At 32.0% G+C, this 19,783-nt stretch overlaps 1 protein-coding gene across 4 annotated transcripts; it reads left to right on the top strand.

The window, feature by feature from the left end:
- The first annotated feature begins 234 nt into the window (after positions 1-234).
- On the top strand, positions 235-19,528 carry LOC139516469 (RNA-binding protein 25-like). 4 transcript variants are annotated; one of them, XM_071306607.1, is made up of 19 exons: positions 235-323; positions 1,437-1,503; positions 1,904-1,944; positions 2,583-2,669; positions 2,934-3,026; positions 3,463-3,520; positions 3,899-3,990; positions 4,236-4,533; positions 4,979-5,043; positions 5,700-5,780; positions 9,160-9,440; positions 11,083-11,188; positions 11,397-11,486; positions 12,095-12,168; positions 15,828-15,978; positions 16,156-16,426; positions 17,016-17,281; positions 18,034-18,180; positions 18,951-19,528. In XM_071306607.1, exons 2-19 carry the CDS (start codon positions 1,440-1,442, stop codon positions 19,041-19,043), a joined length of 2,358 nt encoding a protein of 785 aa, XP_071162708.1. In that variant the 5' UTR covers positions 235-323; positions 1,437-1,439; the 3' UTR covers positions 19,044-19,528. The 4 variants fall into 4 exon arrangements, with proteins under 4 accessions (XP_071162708.1, XP_071162705.1, XP_071162709.1 ...); XM_071306604.1 differs by having other exon boundaries at positions 237-323; positions 1,904-1,959; XM_071306608.1 differs by having other exon boundaries at positions 261-355.
- The last annotated feature ends 255 nt before the right edge of the window (positions 19,529-19,783 follow it).

Raw genomic sequence — 19,783 nt, 5'->3', positions numbered from 1 at the left:
AAAAAAGAAAATGTACATCTGACATAAAAAAAAATATGTCAAATAAAAAAATCTTGGTATCTACAATGACTTTATTATCACATAAACTATTATATGATTATTATTAAAGATAGAGAGAGAACTTTAAATTCATATTTTCCTATATTGCCTATATAATTTGTGTGACCTATTATATATTTCATAAACTTCCAGGACCTCTAGTTTATTTTAGCAAAAAATATTTATCTCCCTTAATTACCTTGACCTCTCCTCGTGATAACACAGCGGCCATATTGAATATTCGGCAAACAGAACAGGAAGGCAAATAGGAACATAAACACAAAGTAATCATTTGTTTTGAGGTTGATTGTCGATGGTATTTATAATTTTAATTAATATTAATAGCAGAAACAAAGAAAATAAGTTCCAATAGGATGACAAACTGGAGAATCTCGGTCAAAGTACCTATCGGCAGGTGCCCTAGCGTGCGTGCCCACAAAATTATTTATATTCTTATTGAACAGGTCGCTAGGTCTGTGCATTGAAGTCAGCGTGTCAAATCAGTCTGTTCATTTCTGTAAAGATTTATGGTTTTTGTTCATTGCATTATTTCAACATTCCATTGTAAACCACAGCCACAGGTCAAAACATTTCTCCTGTAAATCTACTAAACTCTATATCAGTATATGTACTTTATTATTGATGCTTTACCATTGGACTATAAGATAAGAGCTGCACATTAATAGTTCGCTACGGACAAAGTCGAAGTGGACTGTAGGTTTGCACTCTGTCCATCCGTAAGTCCGGCAAATCAGTTTTTCAGACTTTTTTCTTCATGCTTGAAGATGTTGATTTGATATTTGGTTATATTAATGACAAGCTTTTCTCCTTGTTCAGTTAAAGCCCTTTCCCTAGAATTAAATTTTTGATGAAAACCTTATCAATTACTAGATTTCTGTTCAAACAGAAATAAGTCATTTTTTTTTAAAGATTTGTAAAAGACTGTGCTAAGATAAATTACATTGTTGGTTTTTCCCTTGATTTAGTAAATTGTTTGAAGAATTTAGTGGTAGGTTTGTTTGTTTTTTATGCAGTTTACCTCGTGACAAGTTATAGATCAAGTAAGAATTTTGTTCCATGAATTTTAAACTGGTAGGGGTCTAACGTATTGCCTTGTAATACCCACAGAATGCTTGTTTTTAATGGAGCCCTATCCATTAGAATGGGAAATTTATATTGCACTAAGCAGAATAAGGAACTTTCCCTCTACCAATAAAATCTGTTTATCATCATATTGTATGGATGATCCATTTTAACAAAATACATTAAATATAAAAAAGAAGATGTGGCATGATTGCCAATGAGATAACTGTCCACAAGTGACCAAAATGACACAAACATAAACAACTATAGGTTACCATACATATTTATTTCAAATGTTGTTTTTGTTGTTGCAGAATATGGCCTTCCCGCCTAGACCACCACTTGGGATGCCAGGAATGGGCTATGCATATGCACCAATAGGTAATTATATATTCAAATGAATAAAACTGCAAAACATTTAGACAGAATTTATGCAAAACTTGCACAGACATGGACATGAATTTGTACAACTGCAGTTTTATTTCTGATGTATAATTTGTAGGTTTTTTTGTAACAAAACTTTATTTTTGTCATTTGTGTTTATATTATTTGTTCTAATTGTTGCAACCTGCATGACTTAGATTTCACAATATTTGTTCATGTTAAAAACTGGTAGTGATATCTAGTTGCTGAAACTGCAAAGCAAGAAAAAATATGCAAATGTTCTCAATTTTTCTTGGAATCATGAAAATAAAAAAACCTTTAACAATGTCATTTACAATAAACTTGCTGCATTTGTCATTTTTTTTTTGTAAAGAAGTTTTATTATATATAATTTTAGGTATGATGCCTATGAATATGGGAATGGTACAGACGACGACAGTAAGTAATCACCTGGTAGGAATATATTTCATACATATTTCTTGTCCATACTACACTGTTATTATGATTATTAAGGGATGCTACTGAACTACAATCATTACTTTACTTTTATTTACTTTCGTAACACAATGACACCATTTGAAGGCCATTTATGTAGGACTGTTTGAAAGTAAGCTTTTATATTGGGTCAGATTTTCTGCCAGCATCATGTGTTGCTTACCATGCTTTACCATCTTCATGATCTTTTTGAGTAAAACCTCAAGCCTCACAAACTTACATGTATAATCATCATCCATGTACATAATATTTCTTGCTGGATTTTTATGCAGGGCTATGTTTATAATTGTTTTCAAATTTTTGTTCTGGTTTATTTGCTATTCTGGTTTGCTTTGTGGTTTTAATCTTTAAAACTGATTGAAATAGCTTGAATTTAAAAACTCTTTTTAAACAGGTCAACCTCTGAAAGTATGGAAAATCTATCGGAGCTTAATAAATAGATTTGGTATTTTTCATAAAGTTATGAATATTTGATATAAAAACCATTGACACATCACTTTGCTTTTTTAGATCTAGAAAAAGTACTCATTTAGGTAAAAATAGTGTAGCTGTAGTTCAATTTCTTTGTTTACTTTTTGCAGGTGATGAGACCTATTGTAACTACTGTAGCCACAACTATTGCACAAAAACCATTGAAGAGTCAACTAGTTCCCCAAGAAATCACAAAGGTAAATAAAAAATGGAAAAATTGTTCCTGGTTTTAGGAAATCTCAAATGGGTTGTTAAGCATTTTAAATATAAATGCCTATTGTTTTAAAATAAATTTTGTGAACTAGTTTGCAGCAGGTGACTAAATACATATTTTTTGGGCTATAATTGACTTCTTGAAATTGTTCTTTAATTTGTTTTTTGTTGAATTGTACAAAAATTACACATTTATATAAAGGAAAAAGGTGTACAATAGTAACATTTGATACAACTATCTCTTTCAGGATGATAAAGAAGAAAAGCCTCCAGTAACAACAGTATTTGTAGGTAATATAAGTGACAGAGCACCAGATGCTATGGTTAGACAAATGTTACAGGTAAGAATAATAGAAGTCTTAGTTGTGGGCAAAAGTAAAAACATGTAGGTCAATTACCTAGTCAGCAGTCATACAACATTAAATCAGCTGCCTACCAACTCTCCCATACTTTTATTTTTTAAGTATCCTAAGGAAGTATCTTAATAAATTAAAAAAAAATATGGGTAAAATGTGTTGTATAAACCAGAATCTACATATTGAGAAATGATGTGTATAAAATTCAAAACTTTATTACAAAATGTGTTGATGATAATTGCATCATTGACCAGATCAAAAGTATCAATATGCTCGACTATTTTCATTCAATTTAAATATGTCCCATAGTTCAATATTAAAAATACTTTTATCAATATATAATTAACTTCTGTAAAATAAGACTTCCTGGAGGTATGAATTTTATATTAAATTAAATAAGCTTTGTTCTGTTTGTTTCCAGAGATGTGGTAATGTATTAAGTTGGAAAAGAGTGCAAGGAGCCAGTGGTAAACTGCAAGGTATGAACTTTGATTCTTTATGTATTATTTATTTGATTGACTAAAAAAAAATTAAAGCTAAAACAAGATTTTTTTATTAGCCACAATCTTTATGCAAATGCCTAAAAATCTGAAGATAAAGGTACATTGACATATTTTAAAACTCAGTTATTTTTGCTTGTAAACAGGTGACAGATATATTCACAATTTCCAGCCTGGAAATCAGTTTAATATGAATATAATGATTGAAACCATTTAAAAACTTTTAAATGATGATCCACATCATTTTTAGTCTCACTTAATCGTAATTATTAAGAAAATGTTAGTGAGATTGTCACCAAACAAGAAATACTAAAAAAAACAATATATTTTCTGAACAAAGACTTATTGTGATTTCAGCCTTTGGTTTCTGTGAATATGAAGACCCTGAAGCTACGTTGAGATGTATGAGGTTACTCAATGAATGGACCATAGCTACAAAGAAACTTGTGGTAAGTTGGTGAGAGAATAGAATGGCTAATTTTAAGTTTAGAGAATAAAAATTCTCAGATCCTAATGAAACAAAATTACGAGATAGTTGAAATAACTTTTGACTTTGTAAAAAAATTTCAAATAATAGTCAAATTTCTAAGAGCCTTAATGTCATTTCAAGTGTCAGATTTATAGAAAGTTTGTGCACACTATTGTCAAGATAAAAATACTAAGAAATGTTCATTGTATGTTCATCTTCCTTTAGGTCAAAGTTGATGCCAAGACCAAAACACTATTAGATGAATTCAGAGCTAAGAAAAAGGAAGCAATGAAAAAAGAAGAGGAGAAAAAAGAAGCAAGCAAAGAAACTAAAGAGCCAAAGGAAAATGGGGAAGATAAATCAGACGGGGAAGAAGGAGAAGAAAAAGATGAAAAGAAAGAAGATGGGGATAAAAACAGTGATTTAGATGAATTCACAAAGCGAGAAGATCGAGTTGCTAAAGCTGGTCTGGATGCCATCATGAGAGAATATTCGTCAGATTTATCTAAATCTAATACACCAGGTAGTATTTAACAAATTAGGGTTCAGTGTTCTCACCAGAACTTTCTTTTATCATCATGGTAATCGGGCAATTATTAAATGCCTTCCTTTTTTCAAGAAATTTGTGCATCACATTTCATAACACTATCTATAAGAAACTAATTTCAGATAGTATCACGTTCTAGCAATAAAGCATCAAATAACCATGATGATATGAGGCCCCGAGAAGAACACATGGGTTTGAAGGTTTTAAATGCAAAATGACATACGTTTGTGTAAGTTTGAACTATTTCTAAAATACCATGCACAACCAAAAGCACGGAATCCCATTAATTTACTAAGTGTTGATACAGATGATTTTTAGATGTACAAAATAAATGCTTAATCTGTTTTCTTTTCTGTTTTGTCCATGAAAGAAGTAATTTTACAAGTAAGTCTGTATGTAAATGAATTAAATTTGTTTTCAGAAAAAGAAGTGAAAGAAGAACCTAAACCTTTACCTAAGCCAAAAGACATGCCTATAAGAGACACTGTGAGTTACCTTACATAGTATACACAAATATAAGGATTTAAAGACTGATTTCAGACCTCTATTATGGTTTGCAAGACACATAAACGAATTTTTTCATTGTTGGTTGTTTAAAATTCAGCAGAGAATATTTCACATTTTTTTCTTTCGTAATTCAGGATAACAAGAAATTTTGACTTAAACTTCAATTGTCTAAAAAATCATGTCCAAAAAAGAGCATTGATAGGAATTAAGTATAGACTGCTACAAAAAAAAGAAGGGAAGTTGAATTAGGGAATGAATATTTTGTAGCTTCTACACTGTGAGTACAACTTCAGATTTACAAAAAGTGTCCTCATCATGCTCTGGGAAGTACAAATATTCAGTCCTAGATTATACATTGTTTTTTGGGACTCGCATGTTCTTGTCAGCACTTACATTTCTACTGAGTAAGACAAATTTTGAGAACCACAATTAAGCATAACACTTGCAGTTTGTGAAATGGCTTTTTCATATAGTCAACTGATGTCTATTTATGTCCCCTTGGAAGAAGTTGTCTTCCTACTTGATTACATGGTATAAGTCAACAAATAACATGTAGGAAAGTTTCTAGTCAAAACATATTTCCATAGGGCTGATATCAATTTTTAAATTCTTAAATGACCATTATATAATTGTAGGGTTTGGATGACATGGATTTAGAAGGAGACAAGAAAGACATAATTAATCGTGAGATCAAGTTTTTCCGTGATTTACATAAGGTAAGGAGTCTTTCTAATGGGATGTCTTTATACTTTTCAGATATTCTCCAGATTCTTGAAATAATTATTTTTATTTTGGGGTTTTTCTTTTCTTTCATAACATTAAGACAATATGGGTTTGGTTACAGTGAAAGCATTTAAGAAAAGAAGGAAAAATTGGGGTTTACATTTTTTTTGGTTATAATTGAAAACATTCAAAAAAGAAAATAAAAACATCAGTCATTCACACCTTAAAATAGATATATTCCACGTGTCATTGTACACTTTTTTACATCTTCTTTGGCACTGCAGTTTCTGGATATCTTTAAGTGAAATTGTTATTTTTAAGAAGTTAATTTTAAGTTTTACATGCTTAAAAAATGATATCATCTTATGTTGAGTGAAACATTGATTGCAAAAGATTAAAATCAAAGTTTTGGTTCTAGTCCTATAGTTAAAAAAAATATAGATTTCAACATTGTATTGAACATCGAAGCAATGATAATTATGAGTAAACTTGATGAAGTTTCTGCGTGTTGATTTTAAAACAATGAAGTTGTTAAGGATTTTTTGTAATTTTATTTGGTTATTGTTGTGTGTGAATGCCAGATCATAAAATAATAGGTTATATTTCATTACTTAAAACATCCTATAGATTCTGTGGATGATCAAAATATCAACAGATAACTAAAATATTGTAGTAGAGACCCCAAGGGTAAGTGTTTCTTATTGATAAGATATTATTACAGGTCTCTCCATGATGAAAAGGGATGGCTGATATATACAAGTAAGTGTTGAGATGGAAATTGATGACCAAATAGTAGTCAGAGAAATTCAAAGTTCTGGTTTTACACAGTTCCCTCCCCTTAATTTCCCAATTTACTGGTTCCATTTTATTTCTTGTGGTAAAAGAGATTTTAGTTGATTTTGAATTTGTCAGGTAAGTTAAGATAAATTCACTCATCTTTTAGAGGCTGGTTTGAATTAATCCCATTGCCGTATTTGTCCTTGTTTTGATACAACCATTTATGTGTCTCAAAAATACCATTGGTTTTCAAAAACTTCATCTGATACTAATAATTGACCTAAGATGAAAGGATCTCCTCTCCAGCTATCAGTGGGGTCCCAGGAGGGTGTTAAAGGGAGAACAATTGACATCATCAAGAAGTAACCAACCACCTGTTCAAATATGAGGTTAGTGCCTCTACTTTACTTTACGTGCTCAGTTCTCATATTTCCATGGTAACAGAGGTATGTGGATTTACTTTACTTTTATTTGATTTATGGACAAATATATTATGTGTTTATTTATACCCTAATACCTTTTTTGTAGAAAGGTAGGTTCGCTTTAGATGAAAACAATGTCTTATGTAAGCGACCTTGACACTGTTTTAAAGTAATTAATTGATACACTTTCAGTTGTACAATCCTATGTATACATGGAAATCATATTAGTGATTTCTAGTCTTATAAAATACATAGTTCAAAATGTTTGAGGGTAAAAGGTCCTGGTCCTTAATAACAGGTCATTCTTTTCGTGAAGAGGTTATTGAAACATTTTTTAATATAAGGTAAAATAAAACTTGTTTACTTTCATTCCTACCATATGAATTTTTATGTAGGTCCAGGACCTTGAACCTTCTATTTTTGAACCCTTGCAATGTTTTAATACTTTGTTTTCTTATAAACAAACCTAAATATGTTGTAATCGAACACTACTAAAAGGCATTTTTGACATAGCTTTCAGAAATAAGAGGGAAAATAGACAACAATCAGATACCCTCAGAAATTTGTCCCAAAAATACTTGTTTTAGTGCTCAGTTATTTTTTAATAAAATTTAGCCACACACATTCTAGTTTCTTTGGCTATTTTATATAAAAATGATTAAATATCAAACACCAGAGTCATTCTTTCATTGCTGTAAGGACAAATCATGAACATCTATTTATTTAAAATTTGTTGACCCAGTTAAAGGGTGACCAGTATAAAAATTGGTAAATACAAACAGGTGCTTTGAGAATTTTCAATGGAAAATCAGAGTTCAAAATGTACTATTGATTAAATGCTTGTGAGAGTTTGACAGTGTTGTGATATTATTGTGGATCTGTCACAAACAGGACAGAGCTGGAGTGTATAGCTAATCTTTCTGTTTAACAGCGTTAAAATTTCTGGGTTAACCACCATATTTGTTCCATGGACTAAGAAGAAGATATCAACAGAACAAAGACCAGTTGTGATAAGTCAGAATTAATATGATAGACCTGTATTGTCCTCCATGCTTTATTGTGTAGTAGATGACTCCTGTATAACATGTGTCCTTATCAAAATACTCTTTGTTTGTCCTAAATGGTCACGCCTTTGTTCTATTCAATCAGTTGTGATCAAATTCTACATCTAAAGGACTCGGGTAGTGATTTTCTTATTGTAGAAAATTAACTAAAATTTTGGAAAGCCAATAACATGATTGTCTGTCGATTCAGATGCAAATCGTTCACTTAGTTGAAATATACACTTACATTTATAAACTGGAAATTGTGCCACCTGCATTACAGTTTCTACAGAATACTAAATTTAGGTTCAAAGTGGTAAAAAGGATACATCTAAATTCTTACAGGGATAAGTTGATTAAGCCTAGATAAAATGCAAAAAAATAAGTTGAAAATAGACGTTTACAAAGGATAACTGTTGAAGGTAAACAAACAGTATTTAAACATAAGGCATTACTAATTGCTTTGTATTATCTTTGAATTGTGTCATGGTACTTTTAGACGCTCACCAATATATCAATGGTGTGTGGATCTTGATCTCTCTTTGTTCAGTTAAACTTACAACACTATACTATGTCTGACTTTAAGTTTTTATATGAAAAAAGTACGCGTGGAATGATTATTTTCTGGGTGTTTATTTCACGTTTACCAATCCACCTACTACAAAAAGATTCTATTAATGACTTGATGAGTCTTTCAAATTGCAAAAACCTAGAGGGGGGGGAGGAAGAAAATGAATGTAATTATATTGCATTATTCAAATAGGTAGACCAGAATTATAAAGTTCCCATTCAAAATCTTTTCGATGGAAATGGGAATGGGTTTATCGATGAATTTATATGCATGACAATTTAGACCTCCCTCCTATTCCTTGAAAATTTATTACTGACCCATAATTTGTTCCTAGTTATAAATGATGGTAAAACTCCAGTTGTATCCTCTTTTTTGTATTCTACTTTTTATCGGCCTCCAACAGCTTCTTTCCATTGTTGATTGCTTATGTTTATTTTAAGATTGTCATCGTTGAAGTATATTTATCTGAAGTGTAAATTCTATTGATTAAAAGCTTATCAATAGTAATTATATAATATATGGTCAGTATGCTCACAGAATATTGTCTGTTTTTTTCTAGGGTGAAGATGACCCTGAAAGAGAATTGGAAAAAGAAAGGGAGAGGGAAAGAGAAAGAGAACGAGAAAGAAGAATCCAAGAGGAAAAGAGAATCCGTGATAGAGAAAGGGCTAAGGAAAGAGAACGTGAAAGAGAAGTGGAAAGGGAAAGAGAAAGAGAACGGGAACGATACGAAAAAGAAAGATACACCAGGAACGACAGACGAACCAGAAGTCGTTCAAGGTCTAGGTCACAGACAAGATTGACAAGACGGGTTAGATCTAGGTCAAGATCATGGGACAGGTACGAAATATAATAAATATTGTTTTTATCAGTGCATTCACATCTGACATTGACCTCTTTTAATGAACATTGATGAATTTTAAGGAACCACTATCAGCAACCAGCCAATAATCTTGCTGGCGAAATGACGATTTAAGTTGCCAAGGAATTTTAAAAATCGCTAAAACTTGCCAGCCGACTGACTTCTTGGCAAAGTCAAATCGCTATCAAAATCGGTAAAAGGGAGACAACTTGTTTTTTTACAAGTCTCACAGGTAAAACAAAGATGGCGACTGACAAGAAAAATCGAAATTTTCAAAACGACCTGGGACTCATACTGTCGACGTTTAAATGAAATAAATACAACAGCGACTTTGAACATCCATGGATTAAACATTCAAATATAAGAAACGAGAAACGGAGCGTCTGTTTGAGTTATCATTTTACGATGATTTTTTATCTGAGGATGTTGAGTAATCACTCAGCTGATTTGTTTTCTTTCTATTTATCAGGAGATGATCAATTTTTACTATTCGCTAGGTTAAGGCTGGGAATGAACAGAAGATTTTTTATATTCTGTGATTAAAAGTTGAAATATAAAAGGTAGAAAGACAGCTAATGGATAAATTGATTGCAAACATACAACACATGGCCAGCTTGTGATCAGCAGTGGGTTTTTCACAACCAATTTTTTAATGATAAAAATTAGCTCTTTATCAATTAATTGAAATGTGATTAATAAATATTTTCATTTATATATGGGCTTACAATCTTTCATGAGATTCTCAATTTACAGCTGGCATGATATGCCCTGGACAGTCAATATTTTACAAAATTGATGTGATAATTAACATTAAATTGCCCAGTCATTAAAAAGTCATCACATAAACTGGGAGTCCTATTTTTCTGGACTTATGAAAAAAACATAATATTACTAGGCAATCAACAAACTTAATTTCACAAGTTGACTGCATAAAAGGTTGAAAGAATAAATAACAACTACATTGTCTAACCCTTTTTATTTAGAATTTTCAATTCATACATTTTATACAATAAACACTGCAAGTATATTTATTATTGCACAAATAAAACAATTTTCCCTTAATGATGTTCACAAAAACACTATGCAAACAAAACAGTAATGGAATTTCACTTCTCCAAGAAATTGACCACTTCTCCCAACTCTCTCATGGAAGGAGAAGTCACTTCTCCCTCTCAAAAACCTAGATTAGGCCCTGAGCAACACAATTTAAGAAATATTAAGCTTTGGCTTTTAGAGACTAATTGATTAGTTTTCAAACAGAAGTGCAAAAATCACAGAGTAAACTTTAAATTGTCACAAGTTATGATCAAATTATTTTTTTTTAAATGATCACGAAGTTAAAAGGATAAACTTAAGAATTGTTAACCAAATCCCCACAGTTATAACTAGATTATAGTTTCTATTGGTATTCAAATATTTGACCAATGTCATGATTATTGTCGGAACACTGTAAGTCTTGTCTTTATTCATATGTTGGAACCTTCAACAGTTTATTAAAAGACACATAATCTATACTCTTGATACCATTTGGATAAATATTTGAAAGAAGCTGATAATAATCTCTCCTCAATTGAATTTCTCATGACTTAAAAATTAGATAATTATACCACTTTTTTGCAGAGAACGAAGGAAGGAGAGAGATCGTGATATGGAGGAAGAAGAAGAGGCTCATGAGAGAAGGAAGTTAGAAAAGAAATTGAGAGAGAAAGAAGCTGCTTACCAAGAGGTATAAACTCAATATATATATTAACAAGTACATGGTCAGGTTACAAACTAACAAAAGTAATATAGGTTTTTAGTTAAAAAAACAAATTTTTGTATTGTTTTTCCAAAAAATAATATATTAAAACAGATGTTTGAAATGATATTGTTTAGTTAGAATTAGAATTAGTTTAAGCATCATAAATGAAATGATTTCAATGCTTTATTCACAGAGATTAAAGAACTGGGAAGCCAGAGAAAGAAAGAAAGCTAGAGAATATGAAAAGGAAAGGGAAAGAGAGGAAGACAGAAAACAGGAAGAGGTAGGCAATTTGATGTGTTATGACATACGTTTTAACTTTTTATATATATCATATGAATGATAAAGCTACAATATTTTATATGAAAATTACTGATTATGAAAGCATCTTTATAAATTTAAGAATTTTTGTATATCGGTTGAGTTTTTTAAATAACACCTTTCAAAAATTACTTAATATTATATAGGATACACATTTTTTTGGCCCAATAGTTGTGGAAGATTTTTGGCTCAATGTTTCCCATAACATATAAAATTCTGTAAGAGTATATTTGTAAAGAACATTCAAATTACTCAAAAACTATCGTATTATAGCTGATCACAAAGGAATCTTAATTTTATAGTGGTCATCATGCTAAATTTTTTCTCTCAAACATAATATGAAATTTTGAATGTGAAAAAAAAAAATATATATATATAGACTTTTTGTAGCATAAAGGTTTCTCTGACTTGCATTTTCCCCCTGTGTATTACATGCTGTTCTTGTAGTTATATATTGCAAGGAATACTTTTTTGATGTCAATTAACTCATCTAATGGGTATGGCAAATATGAAAAAGATCAATTTTGTAACCCTGACTTTTATTGACAAGAAACTCGTGTTTCATTGTAGGTAAGAGAGGCCAGACGATTGAAGGAATTCTTAGAAGATTATGATGATGAAAGAGATGATCCAAAATACTACAAGTAAGATAACATTATTTTATTACATTGATAGGTTAAATGTTTTATACTAATGTTCAATGTTGAGGAAAATGGTAGGTCAAAAGGTAGAAACTTCTGAAAAAGCATGATAAATTAAATGATCATTGGAAAAAGAAGTTAAAAGGTTTTCTGGATTTATAATCAATAAAAGAAAACATGAAAAATTTAAAAGTCTCCTTTTTAGCTCACCTGGCCCAAAGGGCCAAGTGAGCTTTTCTCAGCACTTGGCGTCCGGCGTCCGTCGTCCGTCGTCTGTCGTCCGTCGTCTGTCGTCCGTCGTCTGTCGTCCGTCGTCGTCTGGCGTCGTTAACTTTTACAAAAATCTTCTCCTCTGAAACTACTGGGCCAAATTTAACCAAACTTGGCCACAATCATCATTGGGGTATCTAGTTTAAAAAATGTGTCTGGTGACCCGGTCAACCAACCAAGATGGCCGCCATGGCTAAAAATAGAACATAGGGGTAAAATGCAGTTTTTGGCTTATAACTCAAAAACCAAAGCATTTAGAGCAAATCTGACATGGGGTAAAATTGTTCATCAGGTCAAGATCTATCTGCCCTGAAATTTTCAGATGAATCGGACAACCCGTTGTTGGGTTGCTGCCCCTGAATTGGTAATTTTAAGGAAATTTTACTGTTTTTGGTTATTATCTTGAATATTATTATAGATAGAGATAAACTGTAAACAGCAATAATGTTCAGCAAAGTAAGATTTACAAATAAGTCAACCTGACCCAAATGGTCAGTTGACCCCTTTAGGAGTTATTGCCCTTTATAGTCAATTTTTAACCATTTTTCGTAAATCTTAGTTATCTTTTAGAAAAATCTTCTCCTCTGAAACTACTGGGCCAAATTAAACCAAACTTAGCCACAATCATCATTGGGGTATCTAGTTTAAAAAATGTGTCCGGTGACCCGGCCAACTAACCAAGATGGCCACCACGGCTAAAAATAGAACATAGGGGTAAAATGCAGTTTTTGGCTTATAACTCAAAAACTAAAGCATTTAGAGCAAATCTGACATGGGGGTAAAATTGTTTATAGGGTCAAGATCTATCTGCCCTGAAATTTTCAGATGAATCGGACAACCTGATGTTGGGTTGCTGCCCCTGAATTGGTAATTTTAAGGAAATTTTGCTGTTCTTGGTTATTATCTTGAACATTATTATAGATAGAGATAAACTGTAAACAGCAATAATGTTAAGCAAAGTAAGATTAACAAATAAGTCTACATGACGGAAATGGTCAGTTGACCCCTTTAGGAGTTATTGCCCTTTATAGTCAATTTTTAACCATTTTTCGTAAATCTTAGTAATCTTTTAGAAAAATCTTCTCCTCTGAAACTACTGGGCCAAATTTAACCAAACTTGGCCATAATCATCATTGGGGTATCTAGTTTAAAAAATGTGTCCAGTGACCTGGCCAACCAACCAAGATGGCCGCCATGGCTAAAAATAGAACATAGGGGTAAAATGCAGTTTTTGGCTTATAACTCAAAAACCAAAGCATTTAGAGCAAATCTGACATGGGGTAAAAATGTTTATCAGGTCAAGATCTATCTCCCCTGAAATTTTCAGATGAATCGGTCAATCGGTTGTTGGGTTGCTGCCCCTGAATTGGTAATTTTGAGGAAATTTTGCTGTTTTTGGTTATTATCTTGAATATTATTATAGATATAGATAACTGTAAACAGCAATAATGTTCAGCAAAGTAAGATCTACAAATAATCAGCATGACCAAAATGGTCAGTTGACCCGTTTAGGAGTTATTGCCCTTTATAGTCAATTTTTAACCATTTTTCGTTAATTAAAGTAATTTTTTACAAAAATCTTCTCCTCTGAAACTACTGGGCCAAATTAATCCAAACTTGGCCACAATCATCTTTGGGGTATCTAGTTTAAAAAATGTGTGGCGTGACCTGGTCAACCAACCAAGATGGCCGCCACGGCTAAAAGTAGAACAAAGGGGTAAAATGCAGTTTTTGGCTTATAACTCAAAAACCAAAGCATTTTGAGGAAATCTGACGTGGGATAAAAATGTTTATCAGGTCAAGATCTATCTGCCCTGAAATTTTCAGATGAATCGGTCAATCGGTTGTTGGGTTGCTGCCCCTGAATTGGTAATTTTGAGGAAATTTTGCTGTTTTTGGTTATTATCTTGAATATTATTATAGATAGAGATAAACTGTAAACAGCAATAATGTTCAGCAAAGTAAGATCTACAAATAAGTCAACATGACCAAAATGGTCAGTTGACCCGTTTAGGAGTTATTGCCCTTTATAGTCAATTTTTAACCATTTTTCGTTAAAGTAATCTTTTACAAAAATCTTCTCCTCTGAAACTACTGGGCCAAATTAATCCAAACTTGGCCACAATCATCTTTGGGGTATCTAGTTTAAAAAATGTGTGGCGTGACCTGGTCAACCAACCAAGATGGCCGCCACCGCTGAAAATAGAACATAGGGGTAAAATGCAGTTTTTGGCTTATAACTCAAAAACCAAAGCATTTTGAGGAAATCTGACATGGGATAAAAATGTTTATCAGGTCAAGATCTATCTGCCCTGAAATTTTCAGATGAATCGGTCAATCGGTTGGGTTGCTGCCCCTGAATTGGTAATTTTGAGGAAATTTTGCTGTTTTTGGTTATTATCTTGAATATTATTATAGATAGAGATGAATTGTAAACAGCAATAATGTTCAGCAAAGGAAGATCTACAAATAAGTCAACATGACCAAAATTGTCAGTTGACCCCTTTAGGAGTTATTGCCCTTTATAGTCAATCTTTAACCATTTTTCATAAATCTAAGTAATCTTTTACAAAATCTCCACTGAAACTACTAGGCCACAATCATCTTTGGGGTATCTAGTTTGAAAAATGTGTCCGATGACCTGGCCATTCAACCAAGATGGCCGCCACGGCTAAAAATAGAACATAGGGGTAAAATGCAGTTTTTGGCTGATAACTATGAAACCAAAGCATCTAGAGCAAATCTGACAAGAAGTTTAATTGTTAATCAAGTCAATATCTATCTGCCCTGAATTTTTCTGATGAATTGGACAACTGGTTGTTGGGTTGCTGCCCTCCAATTGGTAATTTTTAAAGAAATTTTGCCGTTTTTGGTTATCTTGAATACTATTATAGATAGCGATAAACTGTAAACAGCAATAATGTTCAGCAAAGTAAGATCTACAAATAAGTCAACATGACCTAAATGGTCAATTGACCCCTTAAGGAGTTATTGCCCTTTATAGTCAATTTTTAACAATTTTCATTAATTTGGTAAATTTATGTAAATTTTTACCAAATATAGTTCTCTGTTACTAATGGGCAAAGTTCATTATAGATATAATTGTAAGAAGCAAAATCGTTCAGTAAAGTAAGAACTTCAAACACATCACCATCACCAAAATACAATTTTGTCATGAATCCATTTGTGTCCTTTGTTTAATATGCACATAGACCAAGGTGAGCGACACAGGCTCTTTAGAGCCTCTAGTTGCAATTGATAGGCTTCAGTTGATTTAAAACAATATTGTTTCTTGTATGTAACACACAGTGTATCTGAATCAGTTTGAACGTATTTGTTTATAATGGATTTTGAAACCAGTTATTGCAAATTGTTATCAAAATTATTTACAGGGGTAGTGCATTAATGAGGAGAATGAAAGAAAGAGAAAAGGAGAGAGAAGCTGATGCCAGAGATAGACAGAGAGAAAAAGAAGAATTGGAAGAAATAAAAAGACGACTGATGGAAGAAGGTCATCCAGATCCTGATGCAGAGTTAGCTAAGGTAGTCTGGGTTTTAGATATTTGAGAAATTATGATATTTTTAGGGTACCAGATTTCTTTTAAAGGGGTATTTCAACAGAAAAAAGTCAGTAACTTATCTTTTTGCCTTATTGGAGTAAGACATGAATCTTTTTCTGGATTTTGAAGTGTCTTTAATTTGTAATGTTTACTTTTGTAGATTGAAAAAGAACGAGAGGAACACTTGAAGCCTCGATTACAGTTTACTGAGCCAGAATCACGATCTCCAACACCTCCTCCCAAGAAGGAGGAAGTTAAGGAAGAATCAGCAGAAGAGGAGGAGGAGGTTAAACCATTACCAAACATGAAACCCACTTTACGTCCTATTTCAAGTAATATTAATGTTAGTCCTTTGACAGATGATGATAGTAATCTACCTCCTGATGAGACCTCACAAGATACCAAGCTAAGCTTTAGTGCTCTCAAACTAGGTAGGTACTGATGATATACCATGGTAGTTTTTTTTTGGCTCAATAACAATATAAGTACTCAGAAGTTAGCAATACTCTTCATGAGGCTTTGTAGCATCATGTTATAATTGTACTGTTTCTTTACCATAGTTCCATCAGAATATATTTTTAATAACAGATATTCAATAATTTTTTTCTATGATTATAGAAAAATAGTGATATTTCAAACGCATGATGAAAATAAAGGGGATAATACTGGTTAGGCTCAAGTGCTTTCAAAATGGGTATAGATTTACAAGATAAAAAATACTGTTTCAGTAGTTTGAAGCTGTGTAGGTATCCAAAAGACACAAAATGTTCGGTTTTAGTCCCTTAAATCCATGTTGGAAATGACAGACACAAAGTTGGGTGTTAGATCTCTTAACTTATTTGTAAGTTCTTTTAATGTTCAGTTTGTATGCCACTTTACATTCATCAGTTTCAAAATTGTTGTCGTTTTTGTTTCTGGAGGGAAAGTGACCATTGTTGAAAATGCAAATAGAGCTAGGTGAGCGGCTTTCAAGAGATATTTGCTGTTATGTACTTATATGATTGGTTTTTATATTCACAGGAGCTACAAGTCCAACAGAAGGATCTACAAATAAACGTAAAAAATTAACAGTTGGTGATGTGTTTAATCAGGACGATGAGGATTCAGCTGATGGTGCTAAAAAACGTAAACTTGTTCCATTAGATTATGACGATGATAAAAATGATAAAAAGGCAGCAGCATCTGCAGAAGAAAAACGTGCTAAAATAAAACATTTAATTGAAAATATTCCTACAGCAAAAGAGGAACTGTTTTCTTATCCCCTGGACTGGACCATTGTTGATCAGGTATGGTTATATTAACTTGGGTAGAAGGGTCAGGTGTTGATATTGACACCAGTACCATCAAGCTGAACAGTGTTTTACAACAACAGCTCTGCTAAGATGCATTCTGATAAATGAAAAATGGGAACATGGAGCATTATAAACATCCACCCACATCTGACTAATATCAAGAAAATAAATATTCAGATAAATTGTTGCTTCCCCATTGACCAAAATAAAATGAAAAAACAATGTCATTGAATGCTATTGTTTAAGGCTTATTTGACACTAGTTAAGGCATGGTTTTTCATAAGACAGTTAATTGAATCAGGGCAATGGAATAGCATCAATCTGTTCACTAGAAGATTGTTATGAGTAAAAAAAGAAAGAGGTTTTCATCAATGAAATAGCATACCTATGGCTTTAAAACCCAACACACATCTAGAGAAGTATACTGTCTTCAACAAAAGACGGGGGTATATTCACTATGTCAAGCTCTAAATCAATGTAACAATGTAAAAGCTTATTAATTGGTCATAGATCTGCCATAAACACCTTATCTTCCAAATGACAAGTAATATTGATACATAACAAGACAACAACTGATAAAGGTATGAACTATTATATTATGGAATAAAATAGAGAATGGAAATGGTAAATATGTCAAAGAGACAACAACCCGATTAAAGAGCAGATAACAGCCGAAGGCCACCAATTGATCGTCAACGCAGCAAGAAAAGTACCTACTTTCCTAATATGATTTGTTTATTTTATAGAGCTTAATGGATAAAAGAATTAAACCGTGGGTAAATAAAAAGATTATTGAATATATTGGTGAAGAAGAACCTACACTAACAGACTTTATATGTCAAAAAGTAATGGCTAGAAGTACTCCACAAAGTATACTCAATGATGTAGCTATGGTAAGTTGGAAAACAATTGGTAAAATGAGAAAGATTATTGAAGAGAGCTTTCCTAACATGTATACGTACGTATATACAAAAAGAAGATGCAATATTATTGCTGATGAGCAAAGTCCACACCTCATAGTCACATAGTTAGCTATAAAAGGCCGGGAAATGACAAATGTTAAACAATTTCAATTGAGAAAACCTAACGTTCTCATTTATGTTCAAAATAATGAACATAGGTATGCATAACAGTAAAACTATTATTGTTTACATTTTAACCAACTCAAACAGGTTGTAATCTTACCAAAAGTATAACGTAGCAAAACAAAAGTAATTTATAATTCAGTAATCTATTAGAATAATAATAAAGACAAAATATATATGGAATAAAGTTAAAAAGAAAGATAGTCAGGAAATAATACCAAATCTTAGTCAATATAATTTATTTTCCTTGAATTATTTTAAAACTGCAAAATTTCTTAATTTTTATGTCCAAACTCTTACTGATATGGTTTGGGCATGTAGGTCTATCATCAGGGCTCTTCCATACTTGCATTATTACAAAGCCTTTTAACAATAAAATTTGTCGACGTCATTTTACTAAAACAGTTACTTTTACATTTGATTGATTATTGATCAGTAATATTTCCTAGCTGCTACATAGGTACAGTTGTCTTTGACAGTATGATACTTTTTAGAATAATTAATTAATTGTGCCACTGTGACTGTCAATGTTATTGATATTTAATGTATGTATGATTATATATATATGTATTTTGTAGGTTCTTGATGAAGAGGCAGAAGTATTTATTGTTAAAATGTGGAGACTGTTGGTGTATGAAACAGAGGCTAAAAAATTAGGACTTGTTAAATAATCATGACAGCAGTGCAATCAGTTTTCATTTCCTCATTTATTTATATCATGTTATTATGGACATTCAAATTATCTGACAGTTTGTTGTTGATTTCTGATAATGATGAATTTAACAAAATTAATGATAACTGTTGATTGATGAAACACAGTTGCAATTTTGACAGTGAATGAATGAGACTATAATTTTGCAATTTATGCAAATTGTAAAAAAAAAATAGTTGCAAGTTTATGCAGAAAGAGACAGTAATTATTTATTACAAAGAAGTTGGAAAGAAAGTTTATGGACCCTTGAAGTAAAATCTGTGATGGGGAGTATGTTAAAGGCAGCAGTGCTGAGCATCTCAGCTGAGGGTGAATTTGGTATGAGTGGAGGAGAATAAATGTATGTGCGTGTGTATGTATGTATTTGTGCTTGAATTATGAAAGAAGAATGGGGGAGTGAATTGTATATGATGTGTGATTGAAATAAAATTTTTATACACTGGATTTTTGTTTTGTCTTAATTATAAAAGAGATCAATGGAGATTGCTATATATGGGGGGATAGGACCTTTATTGTGTCTGGGATTGGGTGTTTATAAGCACTGGATTTCAGGATTGACCCTTTATGGATCAAGGAATTCTCTTATCGAATCTCATGATGTCAGGATTTACATTTATTTAAAATCGGGAACTCAGGGTTTGGTGTTTTTAAGCCCTGGATTTCAGGATCAGGACCCCCTCCAACAACCCCCCTCCTATA

This window comes from Mytilus edulis, chromosome 3, assembly GCF_963676685.1.
Source record: "Mytilus edulis chromosome 3, xbMytEdul2.2, whole genome shotgun sequence".
Classification (NCBI taxonomy): Eukaryota; Metazoa; Mollusca; class Bivalvia; order Mytilida; family Mytilidae; genus Mytilus; species Mytilus edulis.
This window is presented reverse-complemented; position numbering and strand designations above follow the sequence as displayed.